At 35.5% G+C, this 21,235-nt stretch overlaps 1 protein-coding gene across 1 annotated transcript; it reads right to left on the minus strand.

Moving 5' to 3' along the window:
* Positions 1–4,236: 4,236 nt before the first annotated feature.
* LOC110452793 lies at positions 4,237–15,034 on the minus strand. Its single transcript, XM_021501469.1, has 3 exons — positions 13,934–15,034; positions 4,711–5,664; positions 4,237–4,287 (listed from the first exon to the last, which is right to left on the minus strand). The coding sequence occupies exons 1-3, from the start codon at positions 15,032–15,034 to the stop codon at positions 4,237–4,239; spliced, it is 2,106 nt and encodes a 701-aa protein (XP_021357144.1).
* Between the last annotated feature and the right edge of the window lie 6,201 nt (positions 15,035–21,235).

The following is a 21,235-nucleotide window of genomic DNA, read 5'->3' on the forward strand; positions in this document are numbered from 1 at the left end:
CCGAATTCAATAGCAAGATCCGCCCACCTCGCGCGTCGCTTCCAAGTTCGGAAACAAGCTCCGCCCACGTCTCGGCTCGGCGGAAACACCTGAGTGTAGGTGTGTTTTAGATCCCAGACTAACACACAGGACTAAAACACAATCAGGCAAAAGTGGGGATATATCGGATTTAACAATTTAATAGAGTAAATAAAGTAGAGGTTTATTAAGACTATATAACATTAGCCATATTTACATGTTCCAAACATTCTCGGTGATAGTAGACGTCTTAGGTATGATCTTTGTAGCTTCTCTAAGCGGCGAACGGTGAAATAGAAACAAGATTCCAAAGGCCAACAAGATCTCGGCGTAATATTGAAAGATTTCTGCAGGTAATCTCTACAGTATTTTCAGCCATATAGTGTTTTTCTTCAATGTGTAGCATTAATTATATAGAGAGTAACTTCAAATTTAAAGAAACATTTTCATAATTTATTTCATCGTTTATAACTTCACCTTTAAATATTTCAGGGTTGTTGTGTCGAAGGAATCGGAATGAAGAGCAGTCCTTAAAAAGGAAAGTGAGGAATCATTTTAAATGGGGGCCATTATAGTTGCTACTTTAGAAACTTGCGAATGACTGCATATTCTGTTCCTTCAGCGCGGGAAAACGTCATGTTTTGTTTCTACTTGTATCGCAACTAGCGCGTATGTTACGATAGGTTATACATGTATTATGAGATTAAAAATGCACAGCACTGGTTAAAAACCTTAGCTGGGCGGGATAATTGTTACGTTAGCTCAACATGACGATTTGTTTCTTTCACAGGGAAATAGTCCTGAAACTAAAGCCTGGTAAAACAAACCTTAACCTGGAGACAAAGCATATATTTGTCTATAAAGAATTGCAAAATTGCTTATTCTTTTTATAAATACAAATAGAAAAATGATAAAGTCTGTTCATTCGAATCAATTATTAAAATCGGCCGATGATGTAATGGGAACGTGTCAATGTGAATTTAAAAAGTAAAAAGACGACCATACTTTAACATGCACCTTTTGGCAAGCATACTACGTTTCTGACAGTTCCTATCTTATGTAAATACTGGGTAAACGCTATCTAACTACATTTGAATACTTTAACGCGTTAAGTAAAATCTGTTGCAAGCGATATTGATTATTGCATAGATAGCGACCGACCTCTTTTGTTTCATCAGGTGTATGTCAATAGCTAAGAAGAGCGTAGCTCTTTAATGGTAACACATGCGTGCGTAAACAGAGTTGCTTCCCCTTGCTACACGTTGCCTTTATTTTGGGGAAACAGGAAGTGTATCCTTGAAGCAAAGACAACTGTGTTTCAACACATACATGAATATCTTCATATAGTGTAAACAATCTTCATGTTTTATTACTTGTTTATTGTGATAAAAACTAATATACGTTCTGAATCAAAAAGTCTATCGCATAAAATCTGATACTAACAGGCATGGAACTTCGTTCGGAGATTATTATACTATGACATCACACACACGTCACAATACATCGGCCTTCATCGGTTATTTCCGGAAGGAGGATAAATAACCGGAAAATTCTGATGTTCGTTGCATTTATCTCTTTGTCGGCGCTTCAGGATTTTTTTAATTTCTGTTTTTGTCACAGGCACAAAAAAGTAAAAATGGGGATATTTTCTGGAGATCCTTTTTGTTATCAACCAGGTTCTGTTAATATTTCTACCGGGAGATATCTTCAAAAAAGTCGGCATGAAACCGATAGGTCAACTTGTACATTTATGTTTTCATCATCTAAAAATTTCATCAGCTTTTGATTTCCATTTGTTGAGAATATGAACGAAAAACTTAACATTTTTGAAAGTCTGGTTATAGACTTTACATAATTTATTTATGCATCACCACTCGTACAAGAAACAATGGTTAATGCATTTATGACGAAATTAACAATAACGCCCTTTTTCAGCAACGTATTACTTTTTCACAACGCGTGCCGATTTATAACTAGTTACAGACAGAAACTGTTAAATTTTATTTAGCATCATCACCTGTCAAACCTCGGTGACAGTTACAAAATTTGATATTCAATACGGTGTTTCAGGATGAACACTGATTAAGACTACATATCGATATAACGCCGAACTCAGATACATCAAAGTATTACAATGTTTTCTTTTTTAATTTTCGTTTTTAACTAACATCTCTATACATTTACTTAGACTAATTGTCAAATATGTAATATGCACTTTTTCTATAGCAAATACGGATATAAATTGTCTCTAGTCGTTGAGTCAACATTGAATGCATTGACTAGTCCGCCCTATGTTAGACCCACTTACCTAAAAGCCCTATAATTGATTATGAATGTTAACACTTTTCACAAGAAAGCACAAACATAATTGTCAGTAGATTCCCCATTCCCCCGATACGACTATAAATGAGGTATATTGTTTCTATTATCAATGATTCAGGGACTGGCCCGATATTCAATATTATGTTAAATACATATGTTTACACTGGAAAACAATAAAGACTACTCTTAATATATTTGCATTTCAGTTATATTCATTTCCACATGTTTTATTCTTTTCAAAGCTCTCTCATTGATGGTCGATAGATCGCACTCTCTTTCCACCTTTCGTAATACACTTGGTTTTCTTGTCGTATTTTCGTGTCGTCATTTCCGTATTGCGTATCGAGTATTTCAATGCCATAGCCATGCTACAGTATTACCAAGTAAATAATAATACACGTGCATGGCGACGATATGTCAACACCCGAAAACGATACTTTACTTGGAAATGTGTATGTAATAAACTAAGGCAAGTACTTCGTTCAATGAGCACACGAATAAAGCTCCCGATAAAAAGACATATATTGACTTATGGGACGTAACTGACATTGGATCGGATGACTTCGAGAAGGTCATACATGAATGTTGATATCTTTTATTGTTAGGTAATAACATGAGTCTACTTGTAGGTATAAGACTACATATTAAATGCTAATGAGAAAAGCAAACCAAAAAAGCAAAGGAAAAAAGAAAAAGCAGCATTAATTTAACAGTAAAGTTTGATTTAAGAACACTGTAGGCATGCACAATACTTGCTTTTCACCTTATATGTACAATAAAGAAAGTGGGACAATTTTTATTTCATGATTTTAATTTTAATTCCTTCGGTATTTCTGTATGTGAACTGAAGTTATAAAAAAACATTATCTGTATGCATAAAGTTCCGATTTTTGTCAAGAATGACAACTTTCATTCGGATCAAAATGATTGTGAGAGTTAAAATATATGAAAAAAGCTATGGTGCAGATTTGTATATATTTTGCATTGCTTTTGTATGAAACTATGTATCCTGTTTACTTTTGGCTGGTAGATAATTACATTTATCCATACTATTTCATTCAAAAACGCTTTGTGATAAATAGAATATTTCTTGGGTTAATTACCAATGTTTCTTTGCATTTTTCATTACTGTTATAGTCCCGAAAAATGTCACACAAACTAATATGAAAAAAATGACGAACATTCAATATTTTGGTCTTTTCCCATAATATTCAAAAATCGGAATGCTTCGATTTTCATAAAATCACCTTTACATAATTGCATTTCCATTATGTGGAAATTTCAACAAGTTTTGCTGGTTAAAAGTGGAGAAGTGGAGCCTCCTTAATTGATAGATGGCATAAAACAGGACATTGTGATCAATCATTCGATAAGCATGGTACAATATTTTAGTATACTTACATGATAAGATCGTTATCACATACATAAACAAACTGAAGCATTATTATATACACCTTTGCATAAAAGTCTAATTGAATATATATATATATACGATCAATAGACAAATAGACTGATGCAATATTTTGATTTGAATTCAGCATATGTTTAATATATCAATGAATTTGTTTCTTTTACCTGTCTTTTGATTATATCGCCTAGCTGTACACATTGTGTAGACAGGTAGGACCAAAAACAAGTAATTCGACAATTCATTCATATGCCTACCCTTACTAAATACTCTGATATAAATCGATTGTAAATGCATTGTCTTAATTACCTGTATATCTATATGTATTCACAATATTTTGAGCACACAGATTCCCTACGTCCTCATTGGCTGGATCATAATCACGTGGTGGTCAATGATTTGTGATATTAGCTCGGTTTTCCTATTTTTAGAAACGGCATGTTAATATTCACTTTATAACAATATTTCAATTCAGCGTCACACTGCTCTCAGATAAATACAGCATTTTCCACCGTAAAATGTCCATACTTCACTTCTGTCTAACAATTAAAAACGTATTTACCATCTAATATAACAATTCAGGAGTTTTATATTGGTGAATATGTGGTTAAATGGACCTGAGAATGTGGTATTGACCTAAACAAAGTATCAGTCAATATCACGTTCTCAGGCCCAAATAACCATATATTCATCACAGCAAAAGGCTATAATTCATAAATACTACATTTAACAGAAATAACTAAGCATTAGTCAGAAAAAAGCAATGATCCAAGTCAACCTATTTGATGAAATATCCTAACCATATTGATGATGTTCTCAACAACTGTCATTAAAGTAAACATAACCAACAACACGTAATCCAAGGATCTCCCTACCGATTGCCACGTGAAAGAATGTTGCATTCTTGGTTCATGTTCTATTTGGGTTGGTTCATTTACAAGATCAATACAAATTTTATTTACTTTTGTCTTTTTAGGATGTTCATTTTCAGGATCGTTCAACTCTCGTTTGTGTTCAACACTCGAGTCTCTAACTCTGATGTTCTTATGGAAACATAACACGCGCAGCAGCCACAGTGGAATTGGTGTGGTGTCACTGAGACGGTAAACGTTTAATGTTACGATAACTGTGAAAACAATGAGACTGCTAGTGGTGAGCTTGATCATCAGAGAAATCGTGAGAATGGACACTGGGTCACTGGTATTGGGGATACTGTCCGACATTATAGTCATGTACACAGACAAGGTCAGTAGCATTGTGGTGGCGAATGACACCCTCTCGCCCGAGTCTGCAGGCAGAATAAACGCTAGCAGGTTGCTGAAATTTAACAGACAAAGAGGGATAAGAATGTTGTATAATAAGTGCCATGGTCGTCGCTCCAACGTTAAGGTTATTTCGATGAATGTATTTGTGTTTTGAATGTTGTAAGACCGGGTATCTAAATTGTCAAACTTCCACAATAAATTGCTATCAGCACCAGGCAATATGAATCTGTTGTTAAAATGCAGACTGACCTCATTCATCGGTTCTTGTGTGGAAAATTGCAGGGAGCAGTTATGTTTTTCGTACGGATAATACGTGATATCCGGGTCACAGGTTGTGGTCATTACACCACTTATGACGAACGAAGCTATTCCCGTGCTGTCGAAGAGAATGGATGAATCTTCATGGTTTGTTGTTTTGATATAGATATCGTCGGCACCGTTCAGAACTAAAATTGTCGGCGCCCATACAACTGTTTCACGCATTCTCACCTTCTCGATATCGCCATAGTCAGACGGGTTCCACGTCATCATTTCGTCCCTCCAAATGACAAACAGAGACCCTGTAGTCACCATCCTTCCATTGACAGAATCAAACTCGTTCAGTGACTTGATCGAGTAACTTACTTGGATATCAAGAACGCTACTTTGGTTCTGTAACGGGCGTATATCTCGGTTGTAGCTCATCAGTAAATCCGAATGAAGTATAGACATGTTTCCGTACGATATAAATATATAATCCATTTGAAGGTATTAGTCAGTCCCATTAGAGCCATTGTTTTAGTTAAATTGTTTAAAAGAGGATAGAGCAGTCCTTGATAACGTCAGAAAGACTCAATTGTTATTAAAATCAATGTTGCCAAACAAAGATGTTTATGTGCTAATGTACATTTTTCGTCGTACAGCACCCAACGTATTCATGAACAATAATAACAACTACTGGTACATTACACATGTTACTCATCAAGCATAGAATTCTGTCAAAAAATCTGCTATGCAAAACAGTAGATTATTAAAGCAAAAACTGTCATGTTACACGTATTCAAACATGAAACAAAAACACACGTGTCCAAACCAGTATACAATAATGTACATACCATAAATGGCCGTATGTAATGCAATATTAGATTAACATTTACTTTACAGTGTTTTTTTAAATATTCATTCCATTCTTAAATTTAATCTATGTGTCCTGTTGAAAACAAATCTCCCAATTCGTACCCGGTATATCAAATTTATTATGTCTCCATGTAGAAAGGGCATTCAATAATAAAATGAGTTACAACATCATTACTTTTCTTTGCACACAGTTTACAGACAATTTCATTATCTTCCAAAGTAATTGATAGCTTCAGTAGATAAACAAGGTCCCATGTGAATTGTCCTAATTTTAAACTCAAAAGCAGCAATGGGTTAGGACCCTTTGTTGTATGAATACGAGAATATCTTTGAAGGGTATTTTTCGTATTTAGTTTCTCTCTCCATTTGTACAAGTACCAGTCGGACATGAATTGTACAATAAATCTTTTCCATCCATGCTTCAGTATTTGCGCTGGACTAATAATAAAACCCCGGAAAAGACATTCTAGCTTGAACATGAAATTTGTACCTTAATCAGGGATGAATCCTCGCTGGTTTGTTGATGGATACCCGTATAGAAAACTGCTCATTCTTGCAATGAACAGGAGCTGCCACATAAATGTCATGGCTCCATTACACAGTTTATTCCAGAACATCAACTTCTTACTTTCAATTTCTCTAGAAATATCGTCAACTACCAGACATTGAGTTGTAACGAATGTTGACGATATATTAGATAAACCAAGACATCGTCGACAAGCATATCGTTGAGTTCGTTCAAATAAGTCTGCGGGTGTCTGACTGTAGTCGCTCCATATCTCACTTACGTATGTTATACAAGGTATAATTATCCGCTAGATGATATTAACACTCGTGAGCGGATTGAGTCCGTATGGATGTAAACCGATACTCAGTAACGAGTTCAATAATTTCCTGCCTTTCAAACATGAGTTAAGGTGCTGTCACACACTAAAAACATGACAGTAGCAATACCGATGTAGTACCGGCATTCCCGTTGTGATACCGTTGTTCTACCAATGTTAGAGGTGATGTGCTACCGAATACCACTGTTCTGACACCTCATTGTTACCGATGTGCCGCCGATGATATACCGAGGCGCCGCCGTTGTTCTACCGATGTGGCACCGTTGACTAGAATTATAGCGGAGTGATACCGTTGCGCTGCCGATGTTACGGTAGTACATCGTTAGTGCATCGGTGGCGCATCAGTAATATTGTAAAGGCCTAATCTTTCGTTGGGGATATAATTTTGTTTATTTCGTATAATTTCAACGAAATTTAAACCACACGAAATATAAATTAAAGGAAAATATGAAATAAACTATTAATTTAATAATTAGCTATGTAATTACATTAAGACACAAGTCTTGATAAACGCGGCGTAATTATCGTCACAGGCACAGCGGTAAACACTTATAACAAGAGCGTGTCAAATAAGTGTTATATTTGTAACGCAGTTACATCGCCCTTTGTATGTAAATTATAGAGCATGAAGGATTTGACCGGTACCCATCGAGTGAGTTTATCTCGCCCGGCCTAACCTGTACCTCGCAAGTCGTGCGGTAAAATCAACTTGTATAGAAATATTTACAAACAAAACCCCACTAAATATTCCCTTTTTAATAATAATCAAGTGTTCTTTTTAACGAAGAGGGTGTATAGTGTAAATAAAGCAGTCGTCGTCAGTTGTTTACGACAATAACGTTAAATTTAGATCAATTTCTGGCACCATGCTGCCAGGACGGTAGCCCTGTTTTTGACACTTTTTCAACAGGGAAACACGGGTGAATAAACTTATAATGCAATAGAGAACTGTTGCTTAAATGATTGAAAACTCACGTCTACCTTGAGTAATATTTTCATTGAAATCGGAATGATTTTCTCAAATGATGTGTCAAGGTAACCGTGAATATTTATCTTATCAGACTTTGTGTTATGTAATGTCGGTAGGCCTCATAATTTCCATTTTAGATAGCTATAAACTACCACACATGTTTGTTTAGACTAAATTATATGACCATCGAGCGATGGTCGATCTATTGTTTTCCACTGATTGTGTTGCAGCGAGGCGAGAAAAATTCACCTGGAGTGGACATGTGCATCATCACTTAGGGCGATGTACGGTTAGCCGGACATATTGTCTTATTGTCCAGGTGTCAAACAAATAAACAAATACAGCGTTTTAAAAAATTAACTCCACGAAATATAATCCCAACGAATTTGTCCCAAAATAAAAACAAGGAAATTTAACCCCAACGAAATATATATGCTTTTCGCCAATGTTCTGACGATGTCCTGAAGATGTACTACCGTTCCTAGCGAAGTGATACCGTTGCGCTGCCATACTAGTACCGATCCCCGAAAATCGCCAAATGTGCTCCGGTATGGCTCCGGCGACCTAAATCAGCTAGGTGTGACAGCTCCTTTAGTAATCCCTGTGTTAGATTGTAGATTTCTAGTAAAGTACATCCCCGCGAATTTATTGCAAGTTGTCCATGGTAAATTGTTGTCGTCAAACTTGCATTGTAATAGACACGCACTAGCAATCGTTCTACTTTGACTGATTGTGAATTCCATTACCGAGCGTTTTGAATGGTTATAATTAAGTCTCCATTTGCAAGCATAAGCATACACAACATCAAGATGGTTTTGCACCAACGTTTTAGACGCTGCGAGCAGTAATGTATCGTCAGCTAGCAAAACACATGGTACGTGAAGATTTCCGACTTTCAGTTCTTGTTTAAGTTCATCAAGGTGAATGATCAGATCGTTAATGATTACTAGAAAACACTAAGCAGTTAATTTTTTCCCTTGACGGACACCCTGTAATATTGGGTATAACTAACTTTTTGCCCCATCGAATAAAACGGAGGAATACACATCTTGAAAAGAATCGTAACGGAGCCTCCAACGTTTGCCAATGAATCCTAGATTATAAAGCTTGTAAATGAGCCCTTCAATCCACACGCTGTTAAATGCCGTTTGATTGTCCAAAAAGGCGGTAAAAACTTTTGATCCACATTCAATGTAGTTTGCTATCGATTCCTCGGCGATAAGGGAATGAGGGAAGAACATTTCCGGCGTTTTTGAACATATCCGCAAATAAAGAACTTTTTCAAGCAGTTTCTGGATAACTGGTGTTAAAGTAATGTCCATGTAATTATTAACATCCAGCCTGTCCTTTTTGTCACATTTGAACAAAGTAATTACGATTCCATACTTGAAATGAGATGGGTAATGCTCATTGTCTAAACTCTTGTTGTATAGGTCAACAATAGCACTCAAAAATGTATCTCCAACAGATTTGATATGCTCACATACTATGCCAGCATGGCTACCAGCTTTTCCGTTGCTCATATCAGAAAGTGCTTTTTTCAGTTCGTCTACGTGTATGATATCGTCGCATATACCGTCCGAGTTCTAGTAGCTTTGTTCGAACATAATTATCTTGGACACGCGCGGATATTTGATTCCGGTGATGTTCATCAAGATGGTGCTGGGTTAGCGGTGTTGAAAGTGTCGCCTTCGCGTAAAATATGTCCATTAATGCGTAATTCGTAAGTAGAAACTCTATCCCTTTTCCTTGCTCGCACAGCTTTGTAAAACGTTCCGGAGTCTATTTCGGCATACAATTCTAATTTACGAAACTGTTGTTGTTCATAGTCAGTCCTTTCTCGATCCAGCACAATACGGAAGCTCCTTTTTGCGGCTTTACATAGTTGATACGATACAAAAGTGTTGCCCCGCAGACGCCCCTTTCCAATCCATACAGACCGTAGTCGTCTCATTTCTGCGTGTAATGGCTTTACAGTTCCATAATTCCAGTACGGCTTCAAATACTGTCTGTACTGTATATAAGGTCATTTCAATTCTGCTGCTCCCTGTAATGCATTTACTATTTCCTTAACATATTCTTCAATATCGGATGCGTCGCTCACATTTATATTTTGTAGGAGTGATTCCGCTGTGCATTGATAATTCGTTATGTGTTCATTATCAACAGCTTTCCAGTTCACCGATCTGTCAGGTCCGTGAACGAAAATATCGGCAAATCCACATGAATAACGATTCTAATCGGTAAATGGTACGACACGTTCAAAAAGTGATCATCGCATATCATGCTAGAGTGAACTAATTCAAGTTTTGATTCACACAGTAGTATGTGATCGATCATGCTCGCGTTATTTCCATCGCCAGAGAGCTTAGTATAGTTACCGCCTAAAGACCACGCTTGAGAGTTGACGGAAATTAGTTGTCTCTCTAACATGAACTGTTCTAGTATTTTCCCTTCACTGTTAGCTTCGGGATGATTTTTATCGCCAAACGTTTGAAAAATCTGAGCGTTGAAGTCCCCCGTAACGATGACCGTTCCTTCCTCAACGTATCTGTCCTACATGTCAGATAAAAGTTCAATAGACGATTTTCTGCTGCGTTAAGGTTTGAGGAAGGCATACGCACACCAAACACGAAAACAAAGGAGTTTTCCGTTTTCACAGGGACACCAACGAACCTGTCGTTCCCGTCTTGCAGAAGCGGTGAAACGGTGCGGTCACGCACATTGTGTGTCCTATACATTGACCTTGACCAGTCAGTGTTATAATTTATTATTTATGTTTGGTCATATTGCAAGAGGAATCTTAATAATTTCTTTATGAACCATTATGTAGCTTTTCTTATAGTGAGTACAACCAGGTTATTATCAGTATGCTCATTGCACTTTATGAGCTGTATATTTTATTTCCATTCTTAATACATGAAAGAAGGTATAGATTGTAAAAACTTATCATTTATTTATTACATTTGTATTTTGCTTTCTACAGCTCAGTGTCAACAATTGAGAAAAGTACTATAAAGTTTTTTACGGTAGAGAATTATTATATATTATGTATATTATCAATAATACAATGTAATACGAATATTTCTCTAATCGTCGAGTCCCCATTGATTTCACTGACTAGTCAGCCCTCTGTTAGATCCCATGACCTAACAGTCTTATCATTGATTACGAATTTCAACAATTGTCAGTCGATTCCCCTTTCCCAATTATAAATATAAATTAAGTATAGTGTACCTTCCCTTTATCAACAATGACTCAGGAACTAGCCCGATATTCAATATTATATATTTGTAATCATCGGCAAACAAAAAGTCTACTCTTGATATTAACATTTCAAGTATCTTCACTTCCACTTGCTTTATCGCGCTATCGAATCAGTTACAGTAACCGAACAGGCTGCACATATCTCGACAATTTAACACGTGATTCCTGTTAAGCACGATTATGGTTGCATGTTGTTGTAGTAACTTATAACTGAATAGAGCAATCTAATTGATAGACGGCATAAAACATGTCCGTATTTTACATTTTTATATTTTGTTTACATTTACACCTCTTTTAACTGAGCTGTTATGTAAAACCTTGTACGGAATGATAGGTGCCTGACAATTGATTAGTAATGTGTATTTTGTTACATACTTACATGATGGTGGGATCGTTCTCACATAAACAATCATAGATAAGTATTATTATTATATACACATTTACATACAAGTCTCATTATATATACATGTTTGGCCAATAAAAAATAGAATGATACAATATTTCAATTTGAGATAAGCATAGATATAAGTGTATCAATGAATCATTTTTACCTGTGAAATATTAAAATTTATTGTTTCTATATATGATAAATATCACTTTTTTTCTGATTTGAACAATCAATACACCGATTACAAACTGCAACTACAAGCTGCCCATCTGGTCAAAGGCTGGTTAGCTTAACGATACGAATGCCTCTTGAAAATCCGCCAATTTTACTGCCCAGAATTATCAGATCTATAGCCTATCATTGGAGAATTATTCTCTGGGAGAAACATGACGTTTAATACCACAGTTAACTTTCATTTCAAGGAAGCTAGCAGACTATGCAGATATGCAATTCTAACTGTTTGAACGGAGGAAACTCATGTCAAATGAAACACGGTGTCAGCGTCTCCAAGTCCAAAGTTAGGCCAAGCGGTTGGAAGAAAGTATAAGTGAACCAGGGTCATCTCTGGTAGTGATAGTGATAAAGTATAACTTACAAAAGTGGTCTTGATATTTGACAATCAGATAAGTGGTAATAAAAAAACTCTGCATGTCCCTACTCCCTACCATTTTAGATTCGGCGCTCATCAACAACGCGTAGTGATCTGAGTTGATGACGGGATTATTTTTTTTAAATAATTACATTATGGTAGTAATTTGGCATGCTTTATTAAAAATGTGAAGTAAAATACCAACTTTATTAAAATTAATTATCAAAGGAATTTAATGATGAGATTTTAAATTTGATTAAAATATTTGCAGATATCCAGATCAAGTATTGTTAGCTTGATGTGTCACTCCCTGTTCCAGGGTAGGTTTTCGTAAAAAATAAGGTTTTGGTTAAAGTTTTGTAAAGGCTTACCATTCGCCTACTAATAATGTTAAGATGCTGATTCTTTGAATAGAGGTTCTTTAGGGGGGTTACATTAATGCTGTAGATTGAAAATGGAAAATAATTTTATTTGTTTTGAATTTTTGATATGTTTCGACTTAACTATCTTGGCCAAAATCTGCAGGTTAAAGTTTGTGTTAAAGTTTGTAATGGCTCACCGTTCACTTAATAATAATGTTAGGATGCTGATTTTGTGTAGAGAAATCGCGTGAATATCAAAATATATTTGGTATTACTGAAGACACTGTTAGATATCCTCTATTTTGTCAGTCTTTGAATTAGATCATATGTACACATTTTGTAAACAGAAAGGACCGAAACAAGTTACCCGACCATTCATATATATTCCTACCCACACTTAATACTTAAATATGAATATACATGTATTGTAAATGCCTTTTTCTTTAATTGCTGTATATATATCTAGCCATGGTATTGAGCAAATTTAATAACACACTTGTTTTCATACGTCCTCATTGGTTGGATGATAATCACTGGAGGTCAATGATTTGTGATATTGGCTCGGTGTTACTATTTTTAGAAACGGCAGGTCAATATTCACGTTATAACGTAATTTCAATTTAACGTCACACTGCTCTCAGATAAAACCGTAACCGGTTCATACTTCCATCTAGGTAAATGATAAAAACATTATTTCGCGCACAATGTAACAGCTAGGGACTTTGATTTCGGTGAATACAATGTTTGTGGTTCTATTACATACCTACTTATAAATACGTGTTGTTTTTTTAGATGCGATACGACACAATTGCTTTAGCCCATATCAGCCGTCGCCGTATCACACCCCTTTTGGAACACTTCTTCACATTTTCCCCATCTACCACCAACAACGTCATTCGGAACCCTTATGACATTTTTCGTTTTTCAATATTTTAAAAGTAACGTAGATCATATGATAGAAGATTTATCTGTATTTTTTTTAGTAAGTATGTAATAACCATTTTAAAACATGACTTTTTCCATATCACCCCTCTGGCCTTCGGACCACGGGCTTATATTGGAGTCTCGGTTTGATACTGGATGTGATATAGAAAAAGGCGTATATTATTCTCTATATAAGGACCCGAGAAAGTGGTATTAACCAAAACGAGGTCTCGGTCAATATCACTTTTTTCAGGTCCATATAATCACAAATTCAACAGGACAAAAGGCCATCATTGATAAATACTACATTGAACAGAAACAAGTAAATATAAGTATGAAAATCAATAATGATTTAAATCAACATATTTGATAAAATATCCTAACCATATTGATGATGTTCTCAACAACTGTCATTAAAGTAAACAAAACTAACAACACGTAATCCAAGGATCTCCCTACCGATTGCCACGTGAAAGAATGTTGCATTCTTGGTTCAGGTTCTATTTGCGTTGCTCCAATTACAGGATCAATACCAATGTTGTTTGCTTTTGTCTTTTTAGGATGTTCATCTTCAGGATCGTTCATCCCTCGGTTGTGTTCAACACTCGAGTCTCTAACTCTGATGTTCTTATGGAAACATAACACGCGCAGCAGCCACAGTGGAATTGGTGTGGTGTCACTGAGACGGTAAACGTTTAATGTCACGATAACTGTGAAAACAATGAGACTGCTAGTGGTGAGCTTGATCATCAGAGAAATCGTGAGAATGGACACTGGGTCACTGGAATTTGGGATACTGTCCGACATTATAATCATGAACATAGACAAGGTCAGTAGCATTGTGGTGGCGAATGATACCCTCTCGCCCGAGTCTGCAGGCAGAACAAACGCTAGCAGGTTGCTGAAATTTAACAGACAAAGAGGGATAGAAATGCTGTATAATAAGTACGTTGGTCGTCGCTCCAACGTTAAGGTTATTTCGATGACTGTATTTGTGTTTTGAATGTTGTAAGACCGGGTATCTAAATTGTCAAACTTCCACAATAAATTGCTATCAGCACCAGGCAATATGAATCTGTTGTTAAAATGCAGACTGACCTCATTCATCGGTTCTTGTGTGGAAAATTGTAATGAGCAGTTGTGTTTGTCGTACGGGTAATACGTGATATCCGGGTCACAGGTTGTGGTCATTACACCACTTATGACGAACGAAGCCATTCCCGTGCTGTCGTAGAGAACGGATGAATCTTCATGGTTTGTTGTTTTGATATAGATATCGTCGGCACCGTTCGGAACTAAAATTGTCGGCGCCCATACAACTGTTTCACGCATTCTCACCTTCTCGATATTTCCATAGTCAGACGGGTTCCACGTCATCATTTCATCCCTCCAAAGGCAATACAGAGACCCTGTAGTCGCCATCCTTCCATTAACGGAATCAAAATCGTTCAGAGACTTGATCGCGTAACTTACTTGGATATCAAGAACGCTGCTTTGGTTCTGTATAGGGCGTATATCTCGGTTGTAGCTCATCAGTAAATCCGAATGAAGTATAGACATGTTTCCGTACGAACCGGCGTAAGAATACGGTACCAAAACACCAACAAATAAGACGATGATGCCATTAAACGTTTGACCCAGACGGGAGAAATTCACCTTGCAATCTCTCATTTTGATAATTACTTTTTCCACAAGTTCATAACAATCTCCAATATCTTAATTACAAGTAATGTTATTTCCATCAAGCACATGTATGCTCAGCACTTCGTCGTTGCAGTCCTATTCACGTACTGTTGTTTGATATGGTTCCCACTGAGGGATAATTCATGCTGCCTCCTATGATCCTCTTTTGAGATAAAACAGGTTCGATATCAACAAGGCCTTACGTCAGTATTTCAGGAAATCGATACATTATTAACGTTGCTCATTTATTATATAATCCATTGGAAGGTATTAGTCAGTCCCATTAGAGCCATTGTTTTAGTTAAATTGTTTTAAAAAAATAGAACAGTTCTTGAATGTATCTGAAAACATCAGAAAGACTGAAATGTTATTAAAGTTAATGTTCCTAAACAAAGACCATTATGAGCCAATATACATATTTCGTTGTACGGCACCCACCGTATTCATGAACAATAATGACAACTACTTGTACATGTACATCACACATGTTACTCGTTAAATTGGCAACTGGTTATTGATGATTTGTTATGAAGCTATTTTTCCTAGTATATACAAATGTCTCTTATACCAGAAATAATACTGTCAAAAAATCTTCTACGTGGAATACTGGAATAACAAAGCAAAACTAATCATGTTACACGTATTCAAATATTGAACAAAAACACATGCGTCCATACCAGTATACAATAGTGTACATACTATATATGGCCGTATGTAATATAAGGTTAACATGTCCTTTTCAAAAAATATTCCTTTTTAAACTTTAATTCATGTGTCATGTTGAACGGCAAATTAATGATTTATTCATCAATAGTACTTACATTGTATACCTAAACATTAAGATTACTATTGATTCATAACGTAATGAATTTGAAGAATTCAATTTATTCGTATTAAATGCGACATGTAGCCTCACAATCTAACAGCATTGACTGGGGTAAACAGGTGTTATTCGCTTTTCAGTTTCTCTCTGTTAAACTTTATTTACCGTTGTAAGTTTACGAAAATGTAACATTTTCTCGTCCAGAGTCACATTTTTCAGATCCTTTAACATGTAAGTTACATACATATGCTGCTGAAGAATAAAATAAAATCCGTTTCATAGCCGTTTTAAATGGTATGTTTTGTGTAATTAAAGGGACACATCACATTGGTTGCTGTTTATTTTGAACAGTGACATGATGATATACAGTAATATGTAGATGTGCAATACGGCTCTTCAAAGTTTCTAAGGTCAATGTCACGCTGACTAAAAATAGACCACGGAAGTACAGTCCTTGTCTCCAAACGTATACTCTATTTGAAATATGACAGGGTCGCACTGTGATATGTGAATGTGCAATAGGGGTTAATTAAGGTCAAGGTAAAATATTACTGCTACTAAAATTAGACTGGGATGAGGTCAGGCACATGGCGTGATCCATGCGCTGACCTGTCAGTGTTACAATTTATTTAAATCTAAAATCTAAATGCACCATTATGTAGGTTTTATCATATCTATTAAAATTAGGCGGATACCAGTGTGCTTTTTATACTTTACTATCGAATACAACGATAATGGTGAAACTGCAATAGTAGTCATCTGTTCATGAAATATTAAATACTGTTTAATCGACCCCAGGCGATACTATCCCATTCCACATCAATCCTGGGTTTCTACAATCTAGGGAACGAGTCACATACAGGAGCTTTATATCTCCTGTTGTTCACTCCGAGATGTAATGATATCATCTATAATAACTACTAAGGAAACCTTAGCCATCGGTAATCGATATGTTAGAATTTTAATAAATTCACACAACAACATTTTACACTAATGTACACTACGTACACGAAAAGGAGAATCATTTATTATAAACATCTAATCATACTGCAAAGCCATTTATAGGTTGGGACTCGTGTTTGCCCAGAAAACAGATAATGTGTAGGGCGGTAGTACGGGAAAACAGAAAAAAACAATTTTTGTATAATTCCAACAATTTAGTAAATTTTTAAATTATAATAAGTCAACAATATGGTTTTGAAACAACATTAAATAACAACTCAGTTCCTAAACAACTCGTAACGATTGATTTTTTTCTTCATTTTTCACTTTTTGATCACAATGTTCAGATTGGTAATCTGACAGTTACTAAACAAGGGCGTTGACATCATCTGAAACGATACGCTCTGTGCGGACGTCGTATGCGGGTCATACATTTCACTAAACAGCTGATCCAGTTCAAGCCCATTTTGTCTCAATTTCACTCTCCGTTTGGCTTGCAAACCGTTTCGCTATATTGTTGATTGTTGACATTAGCAGACGAACGTTCTCCGGTGTGTTCGATTCGAATCTTCGAGTTATCTCCCTTACAACAGGCGCGCGTGCTCTTATGTACCCCGGTAAGGATACTAACATAGCTTCAGGTACCTTGGCAATCCGACCAATCACCGTGCGACATTTTTCTTTGCAGTATGACAATATAGGTTGTGAAGAAATTCAATGGAAAATCGGCTCAGGAGATGGTAGATTTATTTCTTCTCAGCAACGTTATTTTCAACAACATGGCTTTTCTTAATCCAAGAGATCAATGTGTTTTTATCAAAGAATGTGGTAAGCGGTTGATCTATTTATTTTGAAAAAAAAATATGTTCATTATACCAATTATTGACAGTTAACTTACTTCAAAACTGTTTGAAACGTCCTTAAATCAACTTAGCTGTTGATAGGACGTTACACAATATAAAACCACACCCAAATTGTCTGAATGTAATATTGCTCTTTGCTCATTTAGATATTTCCTTACAAACTCGAGAGCTTTGTTAAGAGACAAGAAGGAGATGAATTACATTAGAACGGTATATCGACAAAGATGATTAAAGACACAGAGAATTAAAACACACACTTGTCTGAAACGTTACTGGAATCATTCCACACACACTTGTCTGAAACGTTACTGGAATCATTGAGCAATATTCTTTGACAGAACAAAAGAACAAATATCTTATAAGATCCTGTCAAAATTTAATATATGAATTCATGTACATGTACCTCATGTTACACATTTCCATGTGTCTGAGTGTTGGAAATAAAATCTGTGGTGACGTTATAAGAAAATTCATCCTCAATAGCCCCGGTGTAGAGAGCGAAAGTAAGTGTAACACCTGGATAAACTTATGAAATCTGTTGGTTTGTTTCGGTCTTTTCTATCTCTAGTTGACTCCGTATCGCACAATATTTATAAAAGATAAAACTTAGACTGCAGATCTTTTAACGAATATTTCTGTTTAATCACAACATTTAAAAAATGTATATAATTAATAGAGATCCTGCAAGTCGGTGTTCAGATTATTAGGCGTTTGTATTAGACTCAGTTTCACTGTTCAGGTGTTCTTGGGTCATCAGTGCTATTGCCGATGTTTTCCGATTTACGTTTTTTTTTTTTTTTATCTAATGATTCATTTTTGCAGTTTTAAATCGTCTAGACTTTGTCTGGAAACAGCAAGTGACATATATCTAGATTTACAATCCACTGATGTTCAGGGAAAGCGGACCGGTAGTTAATGAGTTGTAACCCCGGAATCCGGTCTTTCCATCGTTAATAATTGAAATCTGTATATTATTATTGAAACAAATTTACTGCTCCTCGGAAATAAATTCCTGTTGGTAGAAACAAACACTATAAATAAACTAAATGTGCAAAATTGAATTATATCCGGAGAAACGTTTAGTAACTTTTGTGTAACATTTTATCATTATACTTATCATACATGTATTTTAAGTTAATGTTAAGTTAATGTAAGGTTGTTTATTCCTTTAAATGCCTTCTGATATTACATGTATTCTTTATTTATATGATTGATATGCCATTGTAAATGTAAATGTATTACGGAGATTGCCTGTGTCACGTTGTAATGTTCCCTATACGTTTGCCTCATCGATATGCAATACAATTATTTGAATCAAGTCATTGGTATAATACGACCTAATAACCTCGTTATCACGAATTAACTTTGTATATATATATATTTCTCCCGACACTAATCGGCTTTCGTAGTATTAATGTATTAGTCATAAAGTTCTTTTTGGTAGAGCTGATTAATTTGGTTTCTGCATCAGGTTACTTAAACCTAAGGGAAATGAATTGCTGTACGTATAAACTATAGGCCATCAACGTACATGTATTCTTAAATTTTAAGATGTTTATTTTCAAGCAGATTGTCATTTTCAAACAAAACGAATTGATTGTTGATTATTTTTGAACTCAGGTTTTTGTTGTTTATTTGTTGTTTTGATTATTCAGGGAATGTGATTGCGTACCAAATATTTTTTTGGTAGTACATGTAAGAACTAACGGAGTAGTCTGTCGGATTCGCATGAATAGCATTAGAAATACTATAATCGAAATATTAGTATCTCTTGTGTTTGTATTAATATCATGGCACATATAATTCGTGATTTATATTTCAAAGACTGCCAACTAAACATTTCCTCAGGGAATAATGTCAGACCTGTTGTACACAACTTACATGTAATAAAATTATAGGAGATATCTTTTCTGTTTGTTTAATATAAATATCTTATATATGGATTGAACGCCGTTTTTTTATTTTCATGCCGGTATGAACGCAAATCGGTTACATCAATATCGCATTACATATGTACATCTATATTAGCGGGCTTCATGTTTAGTTAATATGGATGTAACCGATTTGCGTTCATACCGGCATGAAAATTAAAAAAAAATGCGCCCATAACGCAGGGCAATCTACATGTTATCAAAAGCGAAGCGACAAGACCCTCATTGAACAAGGAAAATCTATGACGTCATAAGTAAACCACGAGTTACGTCACGATAGTTTTTGCTTTCATACTCAAATGAAATGCATTTCTGCGGGTAATGTTCATATAGTGGGTTGCAGCGCAACTGTAAATATAAAGCTATGAGGTAGTATTCTTCATATCTTCTATATTACATAAGATAGGTCAAGCAACACATTATTCAATAGCTCATTCTAATTAAAGTGTGTACATTTTTCTACATGAACAGCAATTACAGGGCGGTACTATAAAGTGTACGCACACATCTCATTCGATATATCTAACTCGGAATGATAGAACCCAGTTATAAATAGCAGATATGGTACTGTCTATGTACACTACATAAGTAGTACATATATATCTTACCTGTATATTATTTACTGCAGCATGGTAACCGACACACTCTGTTATAAAGGTTACATGTGCACCAGATCCCCGAGGGCACGATCCATGCAACTGTTTAATTAATCTGAAAACTTTAGTGTAGAGATATTAAATGCTTTCTTCTCAGAAGTAGGTAACATGTGATTGGGATTCCCATGGGTCAACATTGGAGTACGCCATTGTATGGTTACTCTGAGTATCGCCCTGGGGTGAATATTCTATGTTGGTATATATAATACACGTAACGGTACGGGAAAACTATAGGACCTTCGAACGCTAATTAATATAACCGCCTCACAAGCTAAATGCTATCTTGTCATCGTGTATCAACCTAGCAACATATACAACACAAGTACTTCTAGCTCCGCGTTCTATGTTGTCGACGTGCCAATATATATACATGTACTTTGTGTGACAGTGTATATACTTTGTGTGACAGTATATATACTTTGTGTGACAGTATATTTACTTTGTGTGACAATATATATATTTTGTGTGACAGTATATTTACTTTGTGTGACAGTATATTTTTTGTGTGTGACAGTATATATACTTTGTGTGACAGTATATATACTTTGTGTGACAGTATATTTACTTTGTGTGACTACCTATAACAGTATATGAACTGTGTATAACAGTATATGTACTCTGTATAACAGTATATATACTCTGTATAACAGTATATGTACGCTTTACAACAGTATATGTACTCTGTAAAACAGTATATGTACTCTGTATAACAGTATATATACTCTGTATAACAGTATATGTACGCTTTACAACAGTATATGTACTCTGTCTAACAGTATATGTACTCTGTATAACAGTATATATACTCTGTATAACAGTATATGTACGCTTTACAACAGTATATGTACTCTGTATAACAGTAT

The sequence above is a fragment of the Mizuhopecten yessoensis genome, unplaced genomic scaffold (assembly GCF_002113885.1).
Source record: "Mizuhopecten yessoensis strain PY_sf001 unplaced genomic scaffold, ASM211388v2 scaffold6891, whole genome shotgun sequence".
NCBI classification, from domain to species: domain Eukaryota; kingdom Metazoa; phylum Mollusca; class Bivalvia; order Pectinida; family Pectinidae; genus Mizuhopecten; species Mizuhopecten yessoensis.